At 37.1% G+C, this 20,813-nt stretch overlaps 1 protein-coding gene across 8 annotated transcripts; it reads right to left on the bottom strand.

Moving 5' to 3' along the window:
- Positions 1-442: 442 nt before the first annotated feature.
- TRA2B (transformer 2 beta homolog) lies at positions 443-20,740 on the bottom strand. 8 transcript variants are annotated; one of them, XM_086398043.1, is made up of 11 exons: positions 20,552-20,740; positions 14,151-14,426; positions 13,437-13,537; positions 9,149-9,282; positions 7,934-8,096; positions 6,423-6,611; positions 4,424-4,539; positions 4,034-4,117; positions 2,766-2,825; positions 1,921-1,994; positions 443-1,452 (listed from the first exon to the last, which is right to left on the bottom strand). In XM_086398043.1, the coding sequence occupies exons 5-11, from the start codon at positions 7,964-7,966 to the stop codon at positions 1,442-1,444; spliced, it is 567 nt and encodes a 188-aa protein (XP_086254169.1). In that variant the 5' UTR covers positions 7,967-8,096; positions 9,149-9,282; positions 13,437-13,537; positions 14,151-14,426; positions 20,552-20,740; the 3' UTR covers positions 443-1,441. The 8 variants fall into 8 exon arrangements, with proteins under 8 accessions (XP_086254169.1, XP_086254150.1, XP_086254178.1 ...); XM_086398024.1 differs by lacking the exon at positions 13,437-13,537; XM_086398052.1 differs by lacking the exon at positions 13,437-13,537 and having other exon boundaries at positions 9,149-9,327.
- Between the last annotated feature and the right edge of the window lie 73 nt (positions 20,741-20,813).

Here is a 20,813-nt window from a genome sequence, read left to right on the forward strand (position 1 = left end):
GTCTAGACTCTTTGCTACCCCATGGACTGTAGTCTTCCAAGCTCCTCTGTACATGGGATTCTCCAGGCAAGAATACTGGAGTGGGTTGCCATGCCCTTCAAGTAATAATAGAAGGGTCAGCAGGCTAACAAACTTATTTACCTGCCTAGAATTGACCATGAAAATATCCTAGAAAAAATGTTCATTTCAGGCACCTTCAGGGCAAGTGTGGAGAATATTTTAATACAATACCATCCCCAAGTGGAGATGTTCATTCCAAGACCTGGTTACTTACTTTAAATGTATTTTCCAGGAGTACAAAATTTACCTATTTAAAACAATTTTAACAACAGAAAGAATACATTTCAGTCCAAGGAATACTGTATAAGGTACTAAAAACTATAAAAGAACTCTTATGTAGCAAAGTTAAAACAAAATCTCTATAAACTGAGTTTTACCAGCCTTTTAAGTCTTTTCATTTGCGTTTATTTAAACACAGTTCTCAAAACATTTGAGTGAAATTGGGCCTCCTTTGGTAAGCAAAGGACCTGAAAGTAATATTTAAAAAATGAACAGGCAAAGTCTTCAGATCATCCACAACACAGGTGTAGTGTTCCCTTCTTTTTTCTCAAAACTCTGAAGCACCCAGTTTTTCCATATAGTCTTAAAAGCTAGAAGAACAAGAGTACATTTGTGGTGGAATGTATTGTCACTTGCTGATAACTAATTGAAATACCATTATCCCCTTCTAACAGCTTTAAGAAATAGCCTTTTTAAGGCATACATTGTGTAACTCATCTTATTCCCTGCTATATATAATACAGATTACATAAAGGCTGACAAATTCACATTTATATAAGCATTAAGCATTTGCTGTATTGAAAGATCTTTAGTTTTTAACACTAGCAGTATAGAGTTACAGAGCATAATTTTTATCACTTAATTGCAGGTATATTAAGTATGGTATGTTTCATGGACTCGAGGAGAACGGGCATTTTTGTCTTTAATTTACTACTGACAATCTAATCTGAATAGTTCTGCTAAGCATTGATATGTTAGAAAGAAAAGTAAAAACCAAACTTTATTGTTGCTTTTTGCCATTTGGTAGCATTTTACACACAGGCTTCGATCTTCAGAATACCCTGGATTCAGTAGAAAAACCATTTAAATGAAGTTCTGTACAATAGAAACTTCTCAGCAGTCAAAATTTTAGACTGTAAAAAAATACATGCAAAACATACTTTTCTGAAAACACTTAACTTTGAACAAAGCACCGAACTACACAAATGCAGAATGAAAACAGCATTTCAACTCCACCAAAAGTAGTCATCATAAAAGGTGTAAAAGTCACCTAACTTCACTAGGCACTGTTCACTTTTTAAACAGGAGACAATAAAAAATATTGTCCACAAACAATATCCCAACTCTAGGGCAGGTTTCAGAAAGTCTTCAACTTCATGCTTTAATAGCGACCTAGAAAAAAAGGAAATAAATACACTTCAATACTCAAGTGCATACATTTAACGTTGAGAATTTTAAACTTTTCTGTTATCAGGAAATTCCTATGTACCAGATTCTCTTGTGAAAACCTTCACATAGTGCAGAACCAATGTTAAACAGAAATAGCGGAATTTAGCTAACTCAATCTGAAAGCAACCTTAAAGTCACTCAAAAATGTTTCTAAGCTGTAAAAAAAATTTTAAGAATTCCTTAAAAAAAAAAAAGAAAAAAAAAAAAAGCTACAAATGGTGACAAAATACACATGTACTATTTTAATTAGTAACAAGAGTTAAGATCCAAGGGTTGTTTTCATATACTTCCTTGAACCCTACAGAAAAATTGAGGAAATACTAATTGAATCAACCCATTATCTGCTGTTGTTTCCGTAAGTCATAGCAAGTCACACTATTATAACAAAATTATATCAAAATAAAAACTTACGAGGTGAGTATGATCGAGATCTGGAACGTGATCTGTATCCTCCACGACTATAGTAGGGAGAAGGTGACCGTCTTCTGTAAACAAATATCAAGACCATCTAAGACTCCATAGATCACAGATTAAAGTGACTGATCCCTTTATCAGTTTCCAAAACTAAAAGACCCTCAGCTGACCTTCAAAAACACTGTAGTAAGGTCTGTTTAGTCCTGAGAATGAAGCACATTATCAGGCCCAGTACCAAAAACCCCTATCAAAGAGGTTGAATCTGATCATCTGCTAGTTAACATTATACCTAACAAATTTAAACTGGGTTAGAGAAGAAAATCATCATTACCACTAATTTTAACCACACCCTATGAATGAACACCCCAAATTTCATAGTGATTTAGTTTTGTGTTAAGATAGACTTGAATAATTACTTGCTTATTCTGAAATGCTTGTAATAAGCTAATGAAACCATTAGGGATAAATAAGATTAAAATATTATGGATTCTTCATTTATGCCATCATCTCATATTAAGGTATAAAATGGCACCACTGAGTGATAACAAGTACAAGCCCAATCTCTATGAACATAAATTAAGCCATGTACATTGTCATTTGACTTCAGTTACAGTATTTTTATAAACTTCTCATTTATAAATTTTATGAATGCCATTTATAATTTATCAAAATATGAATAACAAATATCTTTATGTGAGCCATTCTACTATTGTACAGATTTAAATCTTTTCCTGGCCAGTGCAAAACTTTTCTGTCATCAGGAAATTCCTATATACCAGATTCTCTTGTAAAAACCTTCACATAGTGCAGAAGCAATGTTAAACAGAAATCTTTTCCTGTACCTGTATATCTGATCCCTGTCTTGAGCAGCTCTCCATCCTCCCCCTCCTCCTCCTCCACCCCTGTGAAGGTAGAAAACAAACATTTTAAGTTTTAAAAATGCACAATTCATGCAATAAAATTAAAACAGAAGTGAAAGCTAGTTTCCTTTAAGCAATAAAGAGTTGCTTTTGCCACCCCTTTACAAACTGACATAGAGCTCTCCCTGGTGGTTAAAATGAGTATCATATTAAGTACTCTTAAGACTAATGTTTGCATCCTCCACAAATCAATCCCCTACATGTCAGTACAGAAATGCCACTTAAGAAGGTTTGTCCGTGCTAAATGTCAGGACTGTCAACTTTCTAAAAATTACAGAATAGTGTGCAAAAAAAGACAACAGCTCACTACCACACCAAAATAGGGTATCAAGGATTAACTGTTATGGTCAATATTTACTACACAATTTACATTTTGACTAACAATACAAGATCTAAATTACCTGCTGTTGCTTAAATAGAGAACTTTACTTCATTTTTACTTTCCAAAGTATTCCTAGTATCATCAGCATTTCCCTATCAACCCCTGAAAAATGTTCAATATTGTTAATAATAAACCTCTTACCATTGTTATAGCAAATTAATCCTTAAATAATTTCTTTAGATTTTTCCAAGAATCAATTTGCCCTGCCCTTCAACACAATTCCTCAGCTACCAAAAATTGCTTTATAAAGCAATGATATTCAAAATCAGTTCATGAAACTCACTTTAAAAAAACAAAAAGGGGGGAGGGAGAGCCTGGAGCATGGTCTATAATTTTATTGTCCCATTGGTTTACTACTTGGTGCTTTAAAAATACACATACCAAAAACAAAAGTATAACCATAAAATCCAGAGACTTCCCTGGTGGTCTACTGGTTTAATACTCCACTGTAGGGGGCACAGGTTTGGTTCCTAGTTGGGCAATTTAAGATCCACATGCTGTGAGTTGCCCCCCAGAGGAGTGCATGGCAACCTACTCCAGTATTCCTTCCTGGAGAATCCCAAGGACAGAGAAGCCTGGTGGGCTACAGTCCATAGGGTTGCAAAGAGTTGGAAACAACTAAAGCATCTTAGCACTCATGCTTTGAGTTGCGGCCAAAAAAAAATCCAGTTTAATCTCTGGATCTCCAATTTATTAAAGGTAAATACCTTTATCAAAGGCTAAACAGTGCTGCTTTATGTTGCAACTGAACCAGAAGCGCTTATTTGTCTTTCAACAACTTAAAAACTTTGTATTTTGGTTAACATACCTGTACGATCTGCTATAATAGTCCCGATCATCATAGCCTCGATCATATCCTCTGTCATAGTAATCTCGACGGCGTGAGCTGCCACTGTGAATAAGATTTATACAAACTTGGTTTTACCTACATTAATATTTACTAGTTCCCAGAGTGGGAAAACTGGTCTGATGAGAATCATTTAATTACCCAGGAATGTCAAATATATGGCATTTCTTTATGATAAAAGTAGGAAGTGATTAATCTATTACATGTCATCACAATTTATGGTACCAACCGAATGTTTCTACTAAATATATTTATATTGAATTTAAGTTTTAGTCAGCTGGAAATGCCAAAAGCCTCCCTGTGCCCTAAAGTGAACTGTCAGTATTTTAACAACCTTGAAAACAAACTTACTAGGTAGGTCTCCCCATGTAAATTCCTGGTGTTGGAGTATGTGGTCTTTTCGTTATGGAGAAGTCAACTCTGATCCTACGTCCATCAAGCTCCATTCCATTGGCACGCTCTTTTGCCTTCAAAAGATATGAGTTGTTATATACATCATGAACAAAGCCCCAAATTAACTATTATCTATATATAAAACCCAACTAGATGTTTCAGTTAGGCCTGAGCATTATATCTGACAGCTTATTAATAAGTTTTTCTGCCTATCAAATCTTTACTTACAAAAGCTAGCCTAGAAAAGTTCATTAAAAAAAAAAAAAAAGCCACCCGTGAGCACCAACTTAAGCCATGAACTATTTGAAATTACTGTACCAACTATAGATTTGACAGTACCTATAAGTCTATAAAATAGTACACAGTTGGCAAACTATGACCCACGAGCTAAGAATTTAAATAGGTGTGGGTGTCAAAGTAGTATTTCATCAGAAATGAAATTCAAAATTAAGTGACCATGTTTTACTGAAACAAAGCCCCTCATTAATTTGCATTTTATATGGCTTTTACATTACAATGGTAGGGTTGAAAAGCCGTCATTGAGCTCTTATGGCTCCCAAAGCCCAAAATAGTTACTGTCTAATCCTTTACACAAATTTGAGGACCCCTGCTATGGAAGCAAAGAGCTGGGATGAAAGCTTGAATTACATATAGTTTCAAACATTAAAATGAAAATATACTGTACTGAAGAAAAAAAATACCCCATCCCAAAGACATAGCAGTTTATTCACAATTTAAACAAATAACCTCTCTATCTAAATAGAATTTAGATTTCTAATTCCAATTATGCTATTTTCTAGTTTGATTGTTTTAGGCCTCAAGGCAGTTTCTGGCATTACTGATTTAGATACAAAATATACTATCTTTCAGAAAGGGAACTGTGGTTCTGTAGGACACACACACACAAAGTAGAAAAACAAAGAAGCCGATTCCGTAAGTAACCTTGGACAAATGTTATTAACATTTTTGACATCAATTATTACCAAAATGAAGTTGAATGACATAGCATTCCTTAAATCTCTTAAATTATAACCACTTGCATTCAGCTTTTAATTCTTCCTTTAGTAGATGGGCTTACTCTATTCATTTAATTTTATTTAGAGCTCAAAATTATTAATCTCAATATTAACCTCAGATGGCTTGTCATTAAGTTTCTCAAGATTCTCCCCTCCTTATTATCGGAGATGACTTTAGCAATCACCCCCATGTATCTGAAGTTCAAATTTCTTAAATGGGCCAGGAGTCACACATCGAATTTTTACTTTAGCCTCTGTAAAAAAAATTTTAGGGAGGTCCCTCGAGGTCCAATGTTTAGGACTTGGTGCTTTCACTGCCGTGGCCCAGGTTCAATCCCTGGTTGGGAAACTAAGATCCCATAAGCCTCAAAGCCAAAAAAAGTTACTTCCTATGTTCTACCTCAACATCCAAAACATAAAATCACTTGCCAGTATACAGTATATAATCAAAACCAGTTCCTTTATCCTGAGTCATAGCTTTATCACTTCTTAATGTTTTCATTTTAGAAAGTAATCTGATGTAAACACTCATTAAATATTCCAAACTGGACTGTTAATATTCTTCTATTTTAGAAATATCTATATCTAGGCACACATCTGAAAACAGTTGACTATGTTTGAATTTACTTCAAATAAAATGGTGGAAGAGACTGAGTTGGAATTTAGAACCAAACTGTCACTTTGCTGTTATGCTACAAATCTTTGAAATTTCCACATTAAAAGATATGCTACTCACTTCAATATTCTGGCCTGGAGAATTCCATGGACTGCATAGTCCATGGGATTGCAAAGAGTCTGACACGACTGATGGAATTACTAAAGCAAAAGTCATCCAAGGAAGAATAGTTAAAGACTCTGAGCGTGTGTGTAAAAGTGAAAGCATGTGTATATACCTTTTTTTTTTTTTTTTTTAACACAAAGGTACAAGACTTTTTACTTACTTCCTTGGCATCATCTACATTTTCAAAGTATACAAAGGCAAATCCTCTTGAACGTCTAGATTGCTGGTCATATACAATAGATACATCAGCAATTGGGCCATATTTAGAGAACACTTCTCTTAGATCTCTTTCTGTAGTGTACAAGCTCAATCCAAATACTCCAAGACAACAGTTGGGATCAGGATTTGCCTAGAAATAGAAAAATAGATTAAAAAAAAACTTTTAAAAAGCATCACATATCAACTCCCCCTGCCAAACTGTCACTAATATGAAAAGATAACAATGAAATAAAACAGCATTTTAAAAGTAATGTTACATCAGCATCACAAGCATGTATGCAGAGAACTATGTCTCTATAAGCTGGGGCAAGAGGAGAGGTAAAACTTCATAATGGTGAATTAAGATATACCATTCACACAATAGGAGACTCTAAACTGCCAAAGAGATACAGAAGTACATTCAGCTTGATTTCTATAGAAAAATCATAAGTGTTCAAATATACATACAAGTGAAACTACAGATGTGTACCAAACTTTTTAAAAACAGATATTAAGCAGCGTCAACTATTATAATAAATGTTTATATTATTATATTATTTATAAATAATAATAATAAATGTTGCTGACATCCCAGTTGCCATGAGTTTGCTTAAAGGTTTCACTACTTCGCACATACATTTTATAGTTAAATTCCACCCCACTTTCAAAAACATACACTCCCTATAGGTCTACTTGTATATTTTTCAATAAAAACCACAAAAGAAACACACTAAATGCCATCTCATTTGTAACTTCTCATGGAAGACATGGAGAAGGCAATGGCACTCCACTCCAGTACTCTTGCCTGGAAAATCCCATGGACAGAGCAGCCTGGTAGGCTGCAGTCCACGAGGTCGCTAAGAGTCAGACATGACTGAGCGAGTTCACTTTCACTTTCCTGCATTGGAGAAGGAAATGGCAACCCACTCCAGTGTTCTTGCCTGGAGAAGCCCAGGGACGGGGGAGCCTGGTGGGCTGCCGTCTATGGGGTTGAACAGAGTCTGACACGACTGAAGTGACTTAGCAGCAGCATGGAAGACAAGCAAAGCTTTAAAACTGGAAAGAAACTTGCTTAAAACTAAATGGGAAAATCATAGCATATTTTAAAGCATATTAAACCCAGAAAACTCAAACAATAGTATGGAACATAGATATATGATCTAACTATATTAACCGTACTGCACAGAGAATTTTTTATTTGATGTGCTGTTAGTGTGACAGTATCTTAAATTTTTGTGATCAACAGCTCAAATGTAGACCATATATGGGAGATAATCTTTTAAAAAGAAAAAAATCTCCAAACACTGAAAAGGCTCTAGAGAGGAATCATGCTAAAGCTCCAGCATCAAAAGTTATCAGTTTTAAATTATTACAGAACAAAACACCAAAAACAGAGGGGAATATACTATACATCAATTATAAAGTGGCTTCATACAGTGTCCACTACTTCAGAAATAATTGTTTTCACCTTACCCGATTCCCAACATGACGCCGGCGGGTAGACATGGGAGAATGACTGTGGCTATGCCGTCTTCGATAATCTCTGCTGTAAGATCTGCTACGAGATCTTCTATGGGACCGGGACCGAGATCGTGACCTTGTATAATGCCTCCGAGAACTTCTTCTGGATCTAGACCTGAAAGACAAGGGCTTCAAGGTTATGACTGAATAGCTGACGGCAGGATATGGCTTTTAATTCTTTCAAAACGTTATTCTAAAGTTAAGCTTCAAAAGGTAAAACACACAATCCAGGTATGTAGTGGGATCAATACTTTTCTTTTGTATATTGTCATTTCTGTGCTAGGAAGAGTTCCAAAACCATCAGTAACTAAAGGTCCCTTCCATCATATCTTAAATAATTAAAGAGATTAAACAACACAGTATCTATTAAAAATCACAAAACATGCAACATTTCATACTAGCCTGATTTGTGTCCACCTTTACCCTTCACAATACCATCCTTCATTTTTAAGCTTCTTGCATTATGCCCATAATTGACTTATGATAACATCACCATTACAAGCAGTATTCTCCAGCAGTTTTAAAATCAACCAGTTGCTCTTAACTACAGTGATCATATGAACTGTCATCTAACCCAGGAAGAATACAGTGTGAGAGAGAAAAGGGGCACTGTTAATTATGCCTGACAGTAGGCATCAAGCTGGGGCTGACCTGGGCAAACCAGGATATATAGCCTACACTTGAACATTAAAAAAAAAAAAAAAAAAAGTGCTGTTAAGGTTTTTTGTTTTATAGTACATTTGTCATACTAGACTACACCTATTTATCAAGAATTGCAGTTTCTAAAAGCCAATGCTCTGTAGTCTTTTTTTGCCATACTAATAAGCAGTTCACATAAACTCAGTGAATCCTCACAACAATTCTGAAGAACTGGTACTATTGCTAATTCATCTTTTATAGATAAGGAAGTTAAGATTGAAAAGGTTAAGTAATCTGCCCAAGCCAGAAAAAAACAGAGAGGTAAGATATGAACCCTAACACCAAAAGCCCAGGCTCTTAGCCACTTAGTCTTTTGTCTCCCAGAACTTAACAATTAAGTTCATTTCTCGTACCAATATTAAATAAGCCAACAAATGATCTAACCCTCTCTATCTTCCTAGTTTACAAAAGCACACACCAGTTTGAAAGCTAAGAGTAACAAGAAAATCCCAAGACAGTCTTTCTTACCTAGATTCAGATCTGGACCTGGACTTTGATCTGGAACGCCTGGAATCTTCCTTGGAGCGAGACCTTGCAGGGGTATGCCTTGCAGATTTCCCAGATCCATGAGCACTTCCACTTCTGGAAGCAGAACGGGATTCCTACACGTAGATGTCAAAAGTTTAATTTGTATACTTTCTGGGCAACTTTAAAAACAAATAAGTTGTGGTGAGATAAATGGTGAGGGAAAGCAATCCCCTTCCAAGATAAGAAAACATAGTAAGGGCAGGAACTGAATATACCTGGTATAATAGTTACGTTGCTCCAATTGACATAAGCCAATTAACTTGAACTTCCACCTTTCTTGGGGAGCAGGGATAAGAGTTAACTGACCCCACTCTCTTCAGAAATGGGTGCCCAAGCCAAGCAGTTAAGGGAACTGCCCAAGGATTGTTTTGGGAATGTTACTCCGTAAAGACTAGGGTGAGAAAGAACCTTATTAACTATGACACCTATACCTCATACCTATTATTTCAGTCAAACTGCCATCAATTAAAAAAAAAAAAAAACCTATGAAATTTGTAAAATTTACTTTATTTTCAACTTTTATTTATTGCTGAGTGGAGAAAAAAGACAAGGACAGTACTGTTTCAAGTCACAGAGGAAGAACAGAAACCTAGAGAGCAAGGACCAGCTTGAAGGAGACTAGATCTGTAGACCCTGTCCATCCAACTATGTAGGAAGCCCTTACAGATCTCAAAGCAACCAGATGAAGCTACAGTCGAAAGGCAGTGAATGAACTGCAGAGGTAAGAATTAAGAGGGTACCAGAGATTTTCCTCAGCTAACTGTAGATGAGCCAGGGCCAATCGATGGGAAACTGGGAATAAGCAGTTAGAAAAGTTATATACAGAAAGGACATATTAAAACTTCAACAGTTTAGATCACAGGCTCCTAATCTACTTTCAGGAAGGGAAGTTCAGGAACTGTATGTAAAAAACAGAATCTAGATACATACTTTATACCTAAGCTTTTCCCTATCGTAGCTGTGACTAGCTGGTAGGTAGGTTGTACAAAAACAAAATCTCTAAAAGGAACTAGCGAAGAAATGGCCAAACAGGATAACTAGTTTGGTGAACCAAAGACATATAATTAGAGAAAAAAGCTAAAGGAACGTTCTGCCAAGGCACCAAAATAGAAGTAGTGGAAAAGATAACAATTAACTCAGTCTGACAGCTAACCAAGGTATCATCAAACAAGACAACATTTCAGGTTATCCACCTTCATCTAACTTAAAGGCATTAATTAATCTCATGAATCTTCCTGCCCAACACAGAATTAAAATGGCTTGACTCAAAAGGAATCAACATTACAGGTAAGTTGCTGTAGGGGTAACAATCAATGTTGAAGTGGCATAAAACTTTATCACAAGAGACCGCCCTGTGTGGCAGACTTGCAGAATAAAACACTCCAGCCGTTCTTAAAAGGATAAAGGTAGAAAATTCATCTAAATCACAGCCCAAAACATTTTTGAATACGTTCTGTGACTTAAGAGAACAGTGGAGAAAATTTTGAAGATCTTTCCTATGATGCTTAAGGACAAAACTTACATGCAACACAGAAGAAACAAGGCTTAAAGTTTAGAAAAAGAGTAACTCAGTGGGCAAAATGAATTCTGGTCTCTATACCCCAAATGACTCTAAATTTCAAAGTCACACAAAACCGTGTGAAGTGGCGTGAAACATGGCTACGAAACATGGCTACTCTCCCTTCCTGCCATGAGTTAATAAAGAGTCAAAGTAAAAGATGACACCCCTAATTATTAGTGAAAATAGCTACTTTTATCATCGAGGAATGTTTAAGAGAGGCACTACGGCTTTGAGGACCCCAACTAACAATCCTTTGACTTCCTCTGGCAAATATTCTGGACATTCAAAAGCACAATCCTCCTCTCCTGGGATAAAGAGGTTCTCAAATTGGGGATGCAGTTTCTGCAATCATTCAACAGGCAAAAGCTAATCTAGAAGATAAGGTAGAAAGAGGGACTCTAACACCTTTGTTTATTCCAACGCTACAAAGATGACTTCATGGAAAGATTATGACCTTTAGTGGAAACAAAAGAAAGCAATCTGCTCTAGCAGGGAGACGATATGGGTGCCTCACAATAAGAGTTAAAAGATTACCGATAAAATAACTATAGTTAACAAAAATCAGTTCATCTGAAAAAAAGAGTAGAAAGTCAAGATCCTCTTTTAAGCCTCTTGCTTCAGTAAAACAGAAAAGCCTTATTCTAAGCTGAGGTGCTTTACCAATCTGTTCACCAAGAAGGAAAAGAAAGTCGTTATAGCCTCAGAATAAACTTTAATGAGGTTTCTAGCAGATCAAGGGTCAAAAATAACAGTATTTGTGAAATTATAAGACTTTTCACTAAACCTCTAAAACTAATTGGCTATATGCAGATGTATTTTATGAACAATCATTTCTCAGACCAGGAATAGGAGAAACCACTGGAACACTAAGTCTTCTTCTGTACTGACACTTGTTAGGCTAACACAGAAACTCTGTCTCTACCTCCTACCTTTCATATCAGAGGTAGTCTTAAAATTAAATAAACCCTTTTGCAATTATGTTGGCTATTAACTGGTTTGGAAATATATGCAAGGTTATTTACCTTGTCTAGAAGGCCAAATCTAAAAGCATAAAGTTAGCTTTAAACCTTGGTCCATGGTTAAATCCATAAAATCAGCTAGAAAAGCCCCTAAACACAAAAAATTCAAAGACCACTTTCAGGGCTCACAAAACTCTTCAGCGCTAACACATTAAAACCCTACCAATACCTCAAGGAAAAGGATCACAAATGTAAAGTGAGCATGAACAACACAAGCAAAAATTCCCTGAAAACCACACAGGGAATCAAGTTCTTACAAACTGAATCTTAGTCATGTACTAATCAATAGGGAACACATCAGGGAGAAACAAACTCAGCCTTCCAACAAAATACTAGCCAGTATCTCCCTATTCTGAGAATGACAGAATCTTAAAAAAACTTTTTGAAAGAGATGAAAGAAGTAGGAATAACCATCCAATTTCTAGGTTTCTCACATATTTTAAAAACTAGATGCAATAGAGTAGACCTTCAACAAAGGCTCTTACAGATATGTAGTAAACCTACCGAGCATTTAAATACAGATCCCCAACCAGAGCTTATTTTATTAGGTCTGGAGTTGGGCATCTGCATTTCTTAAAAAAACACCATACATATTTGTGATGCTTATTTAAGTCTCACTGACTTAATTTCAAGTTTTATGCTTCTTACTTATCTGGTTTTTTCAACAGTCATTTTCCTGAAACCTTGTTTTCTGTCACCTTCTCTGCCACCTCCCCACCCTGTCATTTATTAGCCGTCCTGAGGGCATGTACCTTACGCTTGCCCCAGGACAAGAAGTCTGTTTCCCCCTACTACGCAGGCCGGAGGTGGAGAGGCATTCTCACACTACAAGATGCTTTGGCCAAAGCGGGGCAAAAACCTGAATGGATGAGATGGTCCACTAGCATCAGTGTTTACTTTCACTTTACACCTTTCCAAACAAACTCCAAACTGCTTCTTCCCCTTACATGACTAACAGATACTTTCTCTTTCAGACCCCAAGGACTTTTCAGGTCTCCTGATAAAAGAATCAATGAGCTTGAATAAAAATTTAACATCCATTCACATCCGTTGCCTCAGCCTAATCTGTAAGTAATTCAGAATGCAAAACTAACACTACCAATTTAATGTTATTAGTTTATACGTGGCAAGTTCTACAAATTATCAGGGCAAATGATGGAAACTATAAATGGGTGTAATCATCTGCTTGCAAGATAAAGAACTGAAAAAGCACAAATTTGACACAAGTAGGCCCTGAAGTATCTATCAGAAAATGAATCCAAGTAATTTAAGACACTGCCCCAAGAGTTGTGAGGTTCAAAACTCTCAAAGTTTAGGCTATCTTAATTTCAGGGAGAAGTGATAGCCTTAGTTTTCCCGACAGAGTAGAAGCTATCTGTTGGTTGCCTACTACTGGGTGTTATTTTGACACATGAACTTTCCCCATCCAACTGAAAGTAACAACACTGCACCAATCATTTGACTCTTCTGTTCAATTAAAACAAGCATACAGAAAGGGAAATGACAGAACTTTTAGGTCTATTTTTCCAGCAAGTGGTAGGAGTAGAGAACCAGAAGCAAAGCTACTTTATGATCTGTTATCTCTCACACCATTTTAACAGTTAAGTTGTTAATAGCAGAAAATAAGAAAAGGGAATAAGGCACTTACTGTTACTGCCACTGTGGAGTTAGGTATCCTGTTCACTTATATGACCTATCTCATTCTAAGGGAAGCCCCTACAACTTTTTAGCAGTAACCCAGTCATTCAGCTGGAATAAGAATTAGAGAATTAAGAATCATCTTGTGAATTTAGCACACATGCATCTTAAAGTTAGGGCCTAAATGGTCATAGTTTTCCACTATTGCCATCTAAAAAGAAATTAATTTTTTCATAAATGCCAAAAGGAAGGATCCTGTCCAATGGATTTTGGGGGTTTGGTTCTATAACCATCCTGATAACATTCTTTAGGAAAACTTTGACAAACTTACAACATTCTACTTATACTGATCTGTACTGAAGGATAGGGGTCAGTACATTGAGTCCAGAGAGGGTGGCCTAGACCACCTACTTCAATTCTGGAAGTACTCACGCCCCAGGACCAGCAATGTCAGAGATGAAAAATCCAGGAGACAACATGAAGCCGGCTGTTACCCAAATCCAAATCGGAGAGCTCATTCCTGCCTCCTATTTGACTACAAAGGGTTGTTTTTTTAAAAGTTGCATTTCAATCAGTTGACTAAGAAGTTAAAATTAGAATTACCTAATTTAAACGTTTCCCCTGGAAGGCACTTCTTTACCCTGTATATATTTCTTCTATTAAACAAATAATGCATGCATGTTTAGCAAAATATACAGGGACACATAAACAGACTAGTAATTACTTAGCGTAGTGCTTTCTGATTCCAGATTACTTCTTATCTTAACTTCATTTTTATTTCTTTTCTTCATTCTTCCGTTTCAAATTCTGACTTCTTTCATCTTCCCCACTTCACACAAATTGCTCAATATTCTACAAGTGGGACTTCTGGTCTGATAATTAGCATGCATTCTTTCTTTTATTTTTTCAAATTTCAGCTTCACTTATTCCTGAGCTTCAAATACTCATTTATAAAACTTGTCAAATGACGACTTCCGCATTTTCCTTCTTCAACATTAACCTTAATAGAAAAAGAACAGGATGAAGAATATTTTAAAACTCCAGGATAAAAGCCAGTGCCAAAACTGAAACTAGAAAAAAAAATCCCTTTTGCTTTGGATTTTTTAGAAAAACTAAAATATGCAGCTCAAAAATCTGAAACTAGTTTCCTGCTGGTTCTAAAATATAGTCAATCTCATTTGTCTACTCCATGTAGATTTATCACGCTTAAGCTGAAATGTGAAGTGCGCAACTGAACATTTACTGTTCATCTAACATTAAGAACTACAATTACATTTCACACTTCTTACTTATTGTATTCATCAATAGAAAGTATGTTAAGTGTCAAAAGCACATCTCTAGTCAAAAAATGACACAATACAAAAGTGCAAGAAAGGAAAAGCACGGACAATTCATTTGCACAATGATGACAAGGCTCAGGGTTGAAGAGGTCTACAAATTGTGACTAAGGTCAAGATATGTATTTAATGTCACACTTTTTAACGGAAAAAGTAGCCTGTAGAAAAACAATGTCAGGGAATTTGAAAATTTGGACTAATGTTTAACCCACCTCTAGAAAGCTGCCCTAGTGAGATTTTATAATATGAATGGCCCAACTTACTAACTTAAAACTAAAGCATAAAAAGACCAAATCAAGTCAACCAACTACTGTATGCAAGGAGCTGTGATGGAAGCAGAGCAAACCTGAACCCAACTGCGGTGTTTTCAAAGAATTTTTGGTAAATCCAGCCCCCCAATGATTATTAAAATATTCTGCAGTCCAAAGGAGCAACCCTACTTTTAAAGGTGGCAATGCTGTGGATAAAACTGCAGCTCACCTCCTGAAATTATTAAAAAGACTCAATATCACTTAAAAGATCAATAAGTTGAAGTGTCTATTGAACATCCTAAACAAAATACTGCTCTACTAAAACATCCTAGTTTTCTTGTACTTCTCACTTTATGATCCTTCACTGTCAATTTCCTCTCCTAGTTTTTTCCTGAAAATAAAACTTTCCTTAGGAAAAGAAAAAAAAAAAAAAAGAGAAGTCCTTTATACCTATCTGATCACAAAGACAATCATGCATGGCTATGATGGAAGTGTTATGATGTCTCTTCTAAGAGAGTAAGCGTAATCTTCAGTCTAGTTTTTCAAAGTCAATTATTGCTTATTTAATCCAAGGAAAAAATTTTTTTAAAGCTTTTTACTTAAGGGAGTCAGAGTAATTGTTTTCTCTTAATATCCATCACTAAAATGTAATGGGAAATGCTTACTGGCAGCACAACTGTAATCGTGGAATCAGAATGCCCAAGCAGGTTCCCTTTAAGGCCTCCTAAACTTTAAATATATATACAGGGCTTAGGTTCAGAAAATGCTGAATAGAGGCCAAAGCTCTAGATATGACAATTTTTCAATATGAATGCCTTCCTGCTGATATTTCACTACCCCTTCCCAATCTTCTTTATATTTGAAGAACAAAATAAGCTGCTAGATAATATAAGCATTAGATTTCTTCAAACTCAGCTAAGTTGCGGTGGCCACTCAATAAAACCAGAAGACCAACTACTGGGCTAATGTTAAACACATATTAAGAGGTCCTACTTAGAAATAAGCGGAAATTTGTCTCACCACCAACACAATTTTTGTTAAAATCATTCTAGTGGTTATAACTGGAATTTATGCAACATTAATAAGTGCAAACTCATTAGGCTGACTAGACAGTATTTTAATAACTGGGACGGGCTAAGGAAAACTCACTGATTATGCTATAAAAATCAATGCTCATATCAACATTAAGGACTATTTTCTTTCTGCAGCTAAACTTTTCAGAAGTTTGGATAGAAAAATCCTCAAAGACTGAGAAAATGTTCTGAAAATATTATCATGACAAGCCTAAATCAGCTCTAACCCCATGCTTTTAAAAGATCCTTTGCAAAAACAGTAGGCTCTGAATTTACATTCATAAACATTTAGTACTTTTCAGCAGAAATGCCAAGTATGTTTTATTACTACTTTTTAAGTCTATTATCTCAGCACAAAAATCATTGCCCCCCCAAAAAGGGTCCTCATCCATGCTATCATATTTAGCAATTGCATTGATAAAAATCAGAATATAACCTCCAAAACCCAATTCAAAGCAAAGATTTTTGAGAATTTGAAGACTAATTTTCTGTAATGAAGAATTCCTCCCCCGCTTAAAAACAAAACTAAATGACAATCCTAATTTTGTTCTGTGTGACCTACACCCCTCAAAAAAGCAAAACACTTAAAATTACCCAACTTCAACCACCACCTCATCACTGTCTTTTATGAGGAAATAAAGCAATTATGTGATAAAAAAAAAAAAGATAAATATAACACACATGCTAAGGCTCAAAAGATATACACAGCTGTAGCCCTATCCTCTTGGGCGAAATGTAAAACAATGTAAAAAAAACTATGAAAGTACTAATATTTATCATTTAGGTTTGGGATTTTATTGGAGATAAAGAATGGAAAAGGCTGTACAAAGCAAATTCCATTTAACATTATCTCTCATCATCTGATTTCCTGTTCAATCTCTACAAAACCAGTACTTACCTTGCAACCACTTGTATTTTCAGTTTGAAGGTGCCACCTTCTAATTCTGGACCATATCCACAATATTAAATCATTCTTAAAACCACCAAAAATATTCTTCAACTTGGTTTCAAGAGACTTGTTGCCTTACCAGACTCAAACTGAAACAAAACTATTTCCTCCCACCCAACATTAATTCTTTATTTAAGGAACTTGGTGCAATGGCTACAACCCTTGAAGAAAAAGGCTGAGATGTTTCAGTTTTGAAAATTACTAAAAATTCAAAAAGACAACCCAAGATTAAGCAGAAGAGGAGAAACTGCAGAGTATGAAAGGCAGTTTGATGGGATGGTATACAAATGCCATTCATCTCTACAAAGAAGACTAAAGGTAATATACCTACATTGTAAACCCATTTCTTTCGCAAAAATGAGCAATACTCTACCAGAGTATGTATCATAATCTTGACAGCAAGACAAATTTAAAAGACTTGGTCTTTAAGTATTTACAATACTTACAATTTTTTACAATTCCAATATTTTACAATTTTTTACAATTTACAATATTTACAATACTGCTTCCTCACTTAATTACTGGTTTCTGTAGGTAAAGACCCAATTGTAGGGAAAAAAAGAAGTTACAGTTATCAGGGTAGAGCATCAAACCAGTGCCAAGGCCAAACTTCACCACACCCTAAACTGTGAACACAATTAGGCCATAGGATTTATCACTACCTTCCCCATTACCATACATCTCTACACTTGGCTACAGGACCCTATCATGTTCTTATTCTCCCAAATCTTGACAACAGATCTAAGACCACCTCTTCCTTCCAAAGGTGCTAGCCAACTTCTCTGCAAAAAAATATGAGAAATTTTAGGGAATTATTGGAAAAAACTTGAATTCGAATGAGTGATATCTTACTTTAACGTGGGTTTGGCCAGATCAGGGAAGTGAGCTCTAACCAGAAACATTTTAAGTCTAATCAAGACATGAAAAATCCCGATACCGATAAAAGATATAGCAGTAACCGAAAGTGTTCAACAAACCACAAAAATTCAGGAATGCACCCTAGCTGCACGTTTAAAACAAAGGAACACATAAAAAAATCACATCTCTGTCAATATTCACCCAATAAGTAAACACACTATAAACAACCAAACTGAAGCTGATTTATTGCTCTCACCTCCTCTACTCCGGTCTGGTTATGACTAAAAGAGAGGAGAAAAAAAAAATTTCTACAGTGGCGGCAGGGCCACGAGGAGGTGGTGGTGATGAGTGACCTCAGCTGATAGACTTTAATATTACATTATCACTAGATGATTAGATTAGTAGGTGTTAGTGATTTACACTAATAATTTGTAAGGTCTGAAAACTTAAGTGTTATGTTAGTCACTCAATCATGTCCGACTCTCTGCAACGCCATGGATCGTAGCCTGCCAGACTCCTCTGTCCATGGTGGGTTGCCATTCCCTTCTTTAGGGGATCTTTCCAATCCAGGGATCGAACCGGGTCTCCCGCATGGCAGACAGCTTAAGAGTGGAATGAAAGTAATTTTTCAGGCTCTTGATAAGCTATTCATAGCATCCAAGTACAAGATCACTACCCTGCAGGCAATAGTTTTCCTGCTATTTTCAGGCACTTTCAAAAGAAGTTTTCAGCCAATCAGCCCTGACTGGTCTACCTAATGCTTTTTGTGGCACTGTATTTAAACTACTTCATTGAGCTTTATGGTTTTGCCAAGCATTCTTTGGGAGTCCCAAAGTGTTCCCAAAGTGTTTGTTTTAGGTCTAGTCTAACCACTTCAGGTTCCAATAAACCAACTAGAAAGCAATCTACAGACAAAACAAAGGCCAAAGAAAACAATGTGGAAGTACTCCACATCGTCGAAGTTCAAAGATCTCTTCCAAGTCAAGGCGCTTAAGACAGAACATCAATCTGTAACATGTACCTTTATTATTTTCTCTTCCTCCGTAAGTTTGTTGAATAACCCTACGTAACAAGATTGTGAGGTAACTAGGATGTATATCCTACTAACAGAAAAAAAATACCAATTCAAAAGCTTGGTTAGTGGGACGATAATGTCTCTTGAGCTGTCACAAACCAGGACCCAATCCCTGCAATTGTTTCCTCTCACGAACTTCCACACAAGTAACTTACTCAGGTTTATTTAACTGAGAGCTCCTCCACTAAAACCAGCCATTTTTTCTTCTCAAAATGCACCCAATAATTGTTTTAATAGCTGAATACTGAAATTATCACTTGTCTTCCAGTCCAAACACCGACACCTAGTTTCCAGTTATTTTCAACTGGCGGAAACCATAACCCACAGTTTTTAACAACTTGGGAGCTTGATCCAAGCTTTCTCACCAAAGAGCTTAAAACGATAATCACACACATACTGCTGACTGGAAATTAATCGTCTTTCGAATAAAAAAGCCAGTATTCATCTGCATAGATAAAGGCGAGGACTGACTGGTTCAAACCAAATTAATCAGATTTGGCCCCAAAGTTACATAATAAATTAAGATTCCAAGAGCTAAGATCTTTCCTTTCAAAAACGCCCTAATGAAATCACCTAGAATTTGTTTCTCAAGTTTGCAAAAATATTCGAATAGACTGACATTTCTGCGTCTTAGTACTCACGGACCCGCGACCAAGCTTTATATTATGCTTTTTCTAAGCCCGGGAACTTTACTTCTGCAGTTTATCCAGTCCTCACCAAACTCCACATCTTGGGGTGGAAACTTTAAAAAGCGCACAAACACAATTCGTGGTTCATAAAATAGGTATGGCTCAAAACAAAGGAAAACAACAGCGCCAAAAATTGTTGCCCGCCAATTTCTCCTTCATCATCCCGTGGAAAAAAGACCTACTCGATCTGCAAGAAAACCTCAGCGACCTCGTGATCTACTTGGTTACCGGTAACTATTTGCGGTTTAACAGCCTTTTTGGCATCCAAGAAAAGCACGCCATTTAGGCCGAACACAAAGCTCGCGCGCAATCCCCTCTAACGGGCCCAGAACTTAAGTCTACGTCAGACTAGTTTGCCATCTTTAAAGAAGCCAAGAACACCTTAGATTCACATCTTTTCGGGGTCCAAAATGATCCTGTCTTAACCTAAATGCTGAGCATAAACCCTGAAGAACATCGCTCTTTGCGCCCCCTGTTCGCCGCCCGCGGCCTGGAAACTGTCGCGCGGCGCCTCCGCCATTTTGTGCCTCTGGCAGCGCGCCCAGCCCGCCAGCCCAAGATGGCTGCGGCGAGGCTTCGCAGGAGAGCAACGGCGAAACCAGATACCGCTCCCCTCCCCCACCACCGAGGGGACGCAGCGGCCATTTTTAATCTTTCCCTCCCGATAACGGAAAAAACCGCCGTTTCGAGTACCGGGCAACCTAAACCCGTCGGCGGCCTCCTTCTTGGATAAGGACAATACTACCAGGGCTTCTTAACCTGACCCGCATCCCTCCCGGTCTCAGACTTCGGAGCCAAAATCGCCCCAGTCTCCCGGCCCGAGGCCGATGGGCCTGGAAAGAGATGCAAGAAGCTGGGACCACACAGCCGCCCCCTGCACCACCGATACCTACCCGCTCTCCGTAGTTCTGCTCGCCGCTGTCGCTCATGACTTCCACTGCTGTCGCCGCTCGATGTGCTTCAATCAAAGTTGCCAACCTCTCGCGCCTTCAGTGTAGAGGCTCCGCCGCAGCCTCGCACCACACACCAGTTCCCGAGCCGCTGAGAGCCGAAACGCTCCGCGCCGCCTCCGCTTGGGCTCTAAGGCTCCCGGACGTGACGCGGCGCTCTTTAACCCGGCCCCACCCCCTCCCAGAGGGCGCGCTTTCTTGGCTC

This window comes from Bos grunniens, chromosome 1 (assembly GCF_055505025.1).
Source record: "Bos grunniens cultivar Pamir isolate PY7600 chromosome 1, Bosgru_T2T1.0, whole genome shotgun sequence".
NCBI classification, from domain to species: Eukaryota; Metazoa; Chordata; class Mammalia; order Artiodactyla; family Bovidae; genus Bos; species Bos grunniens.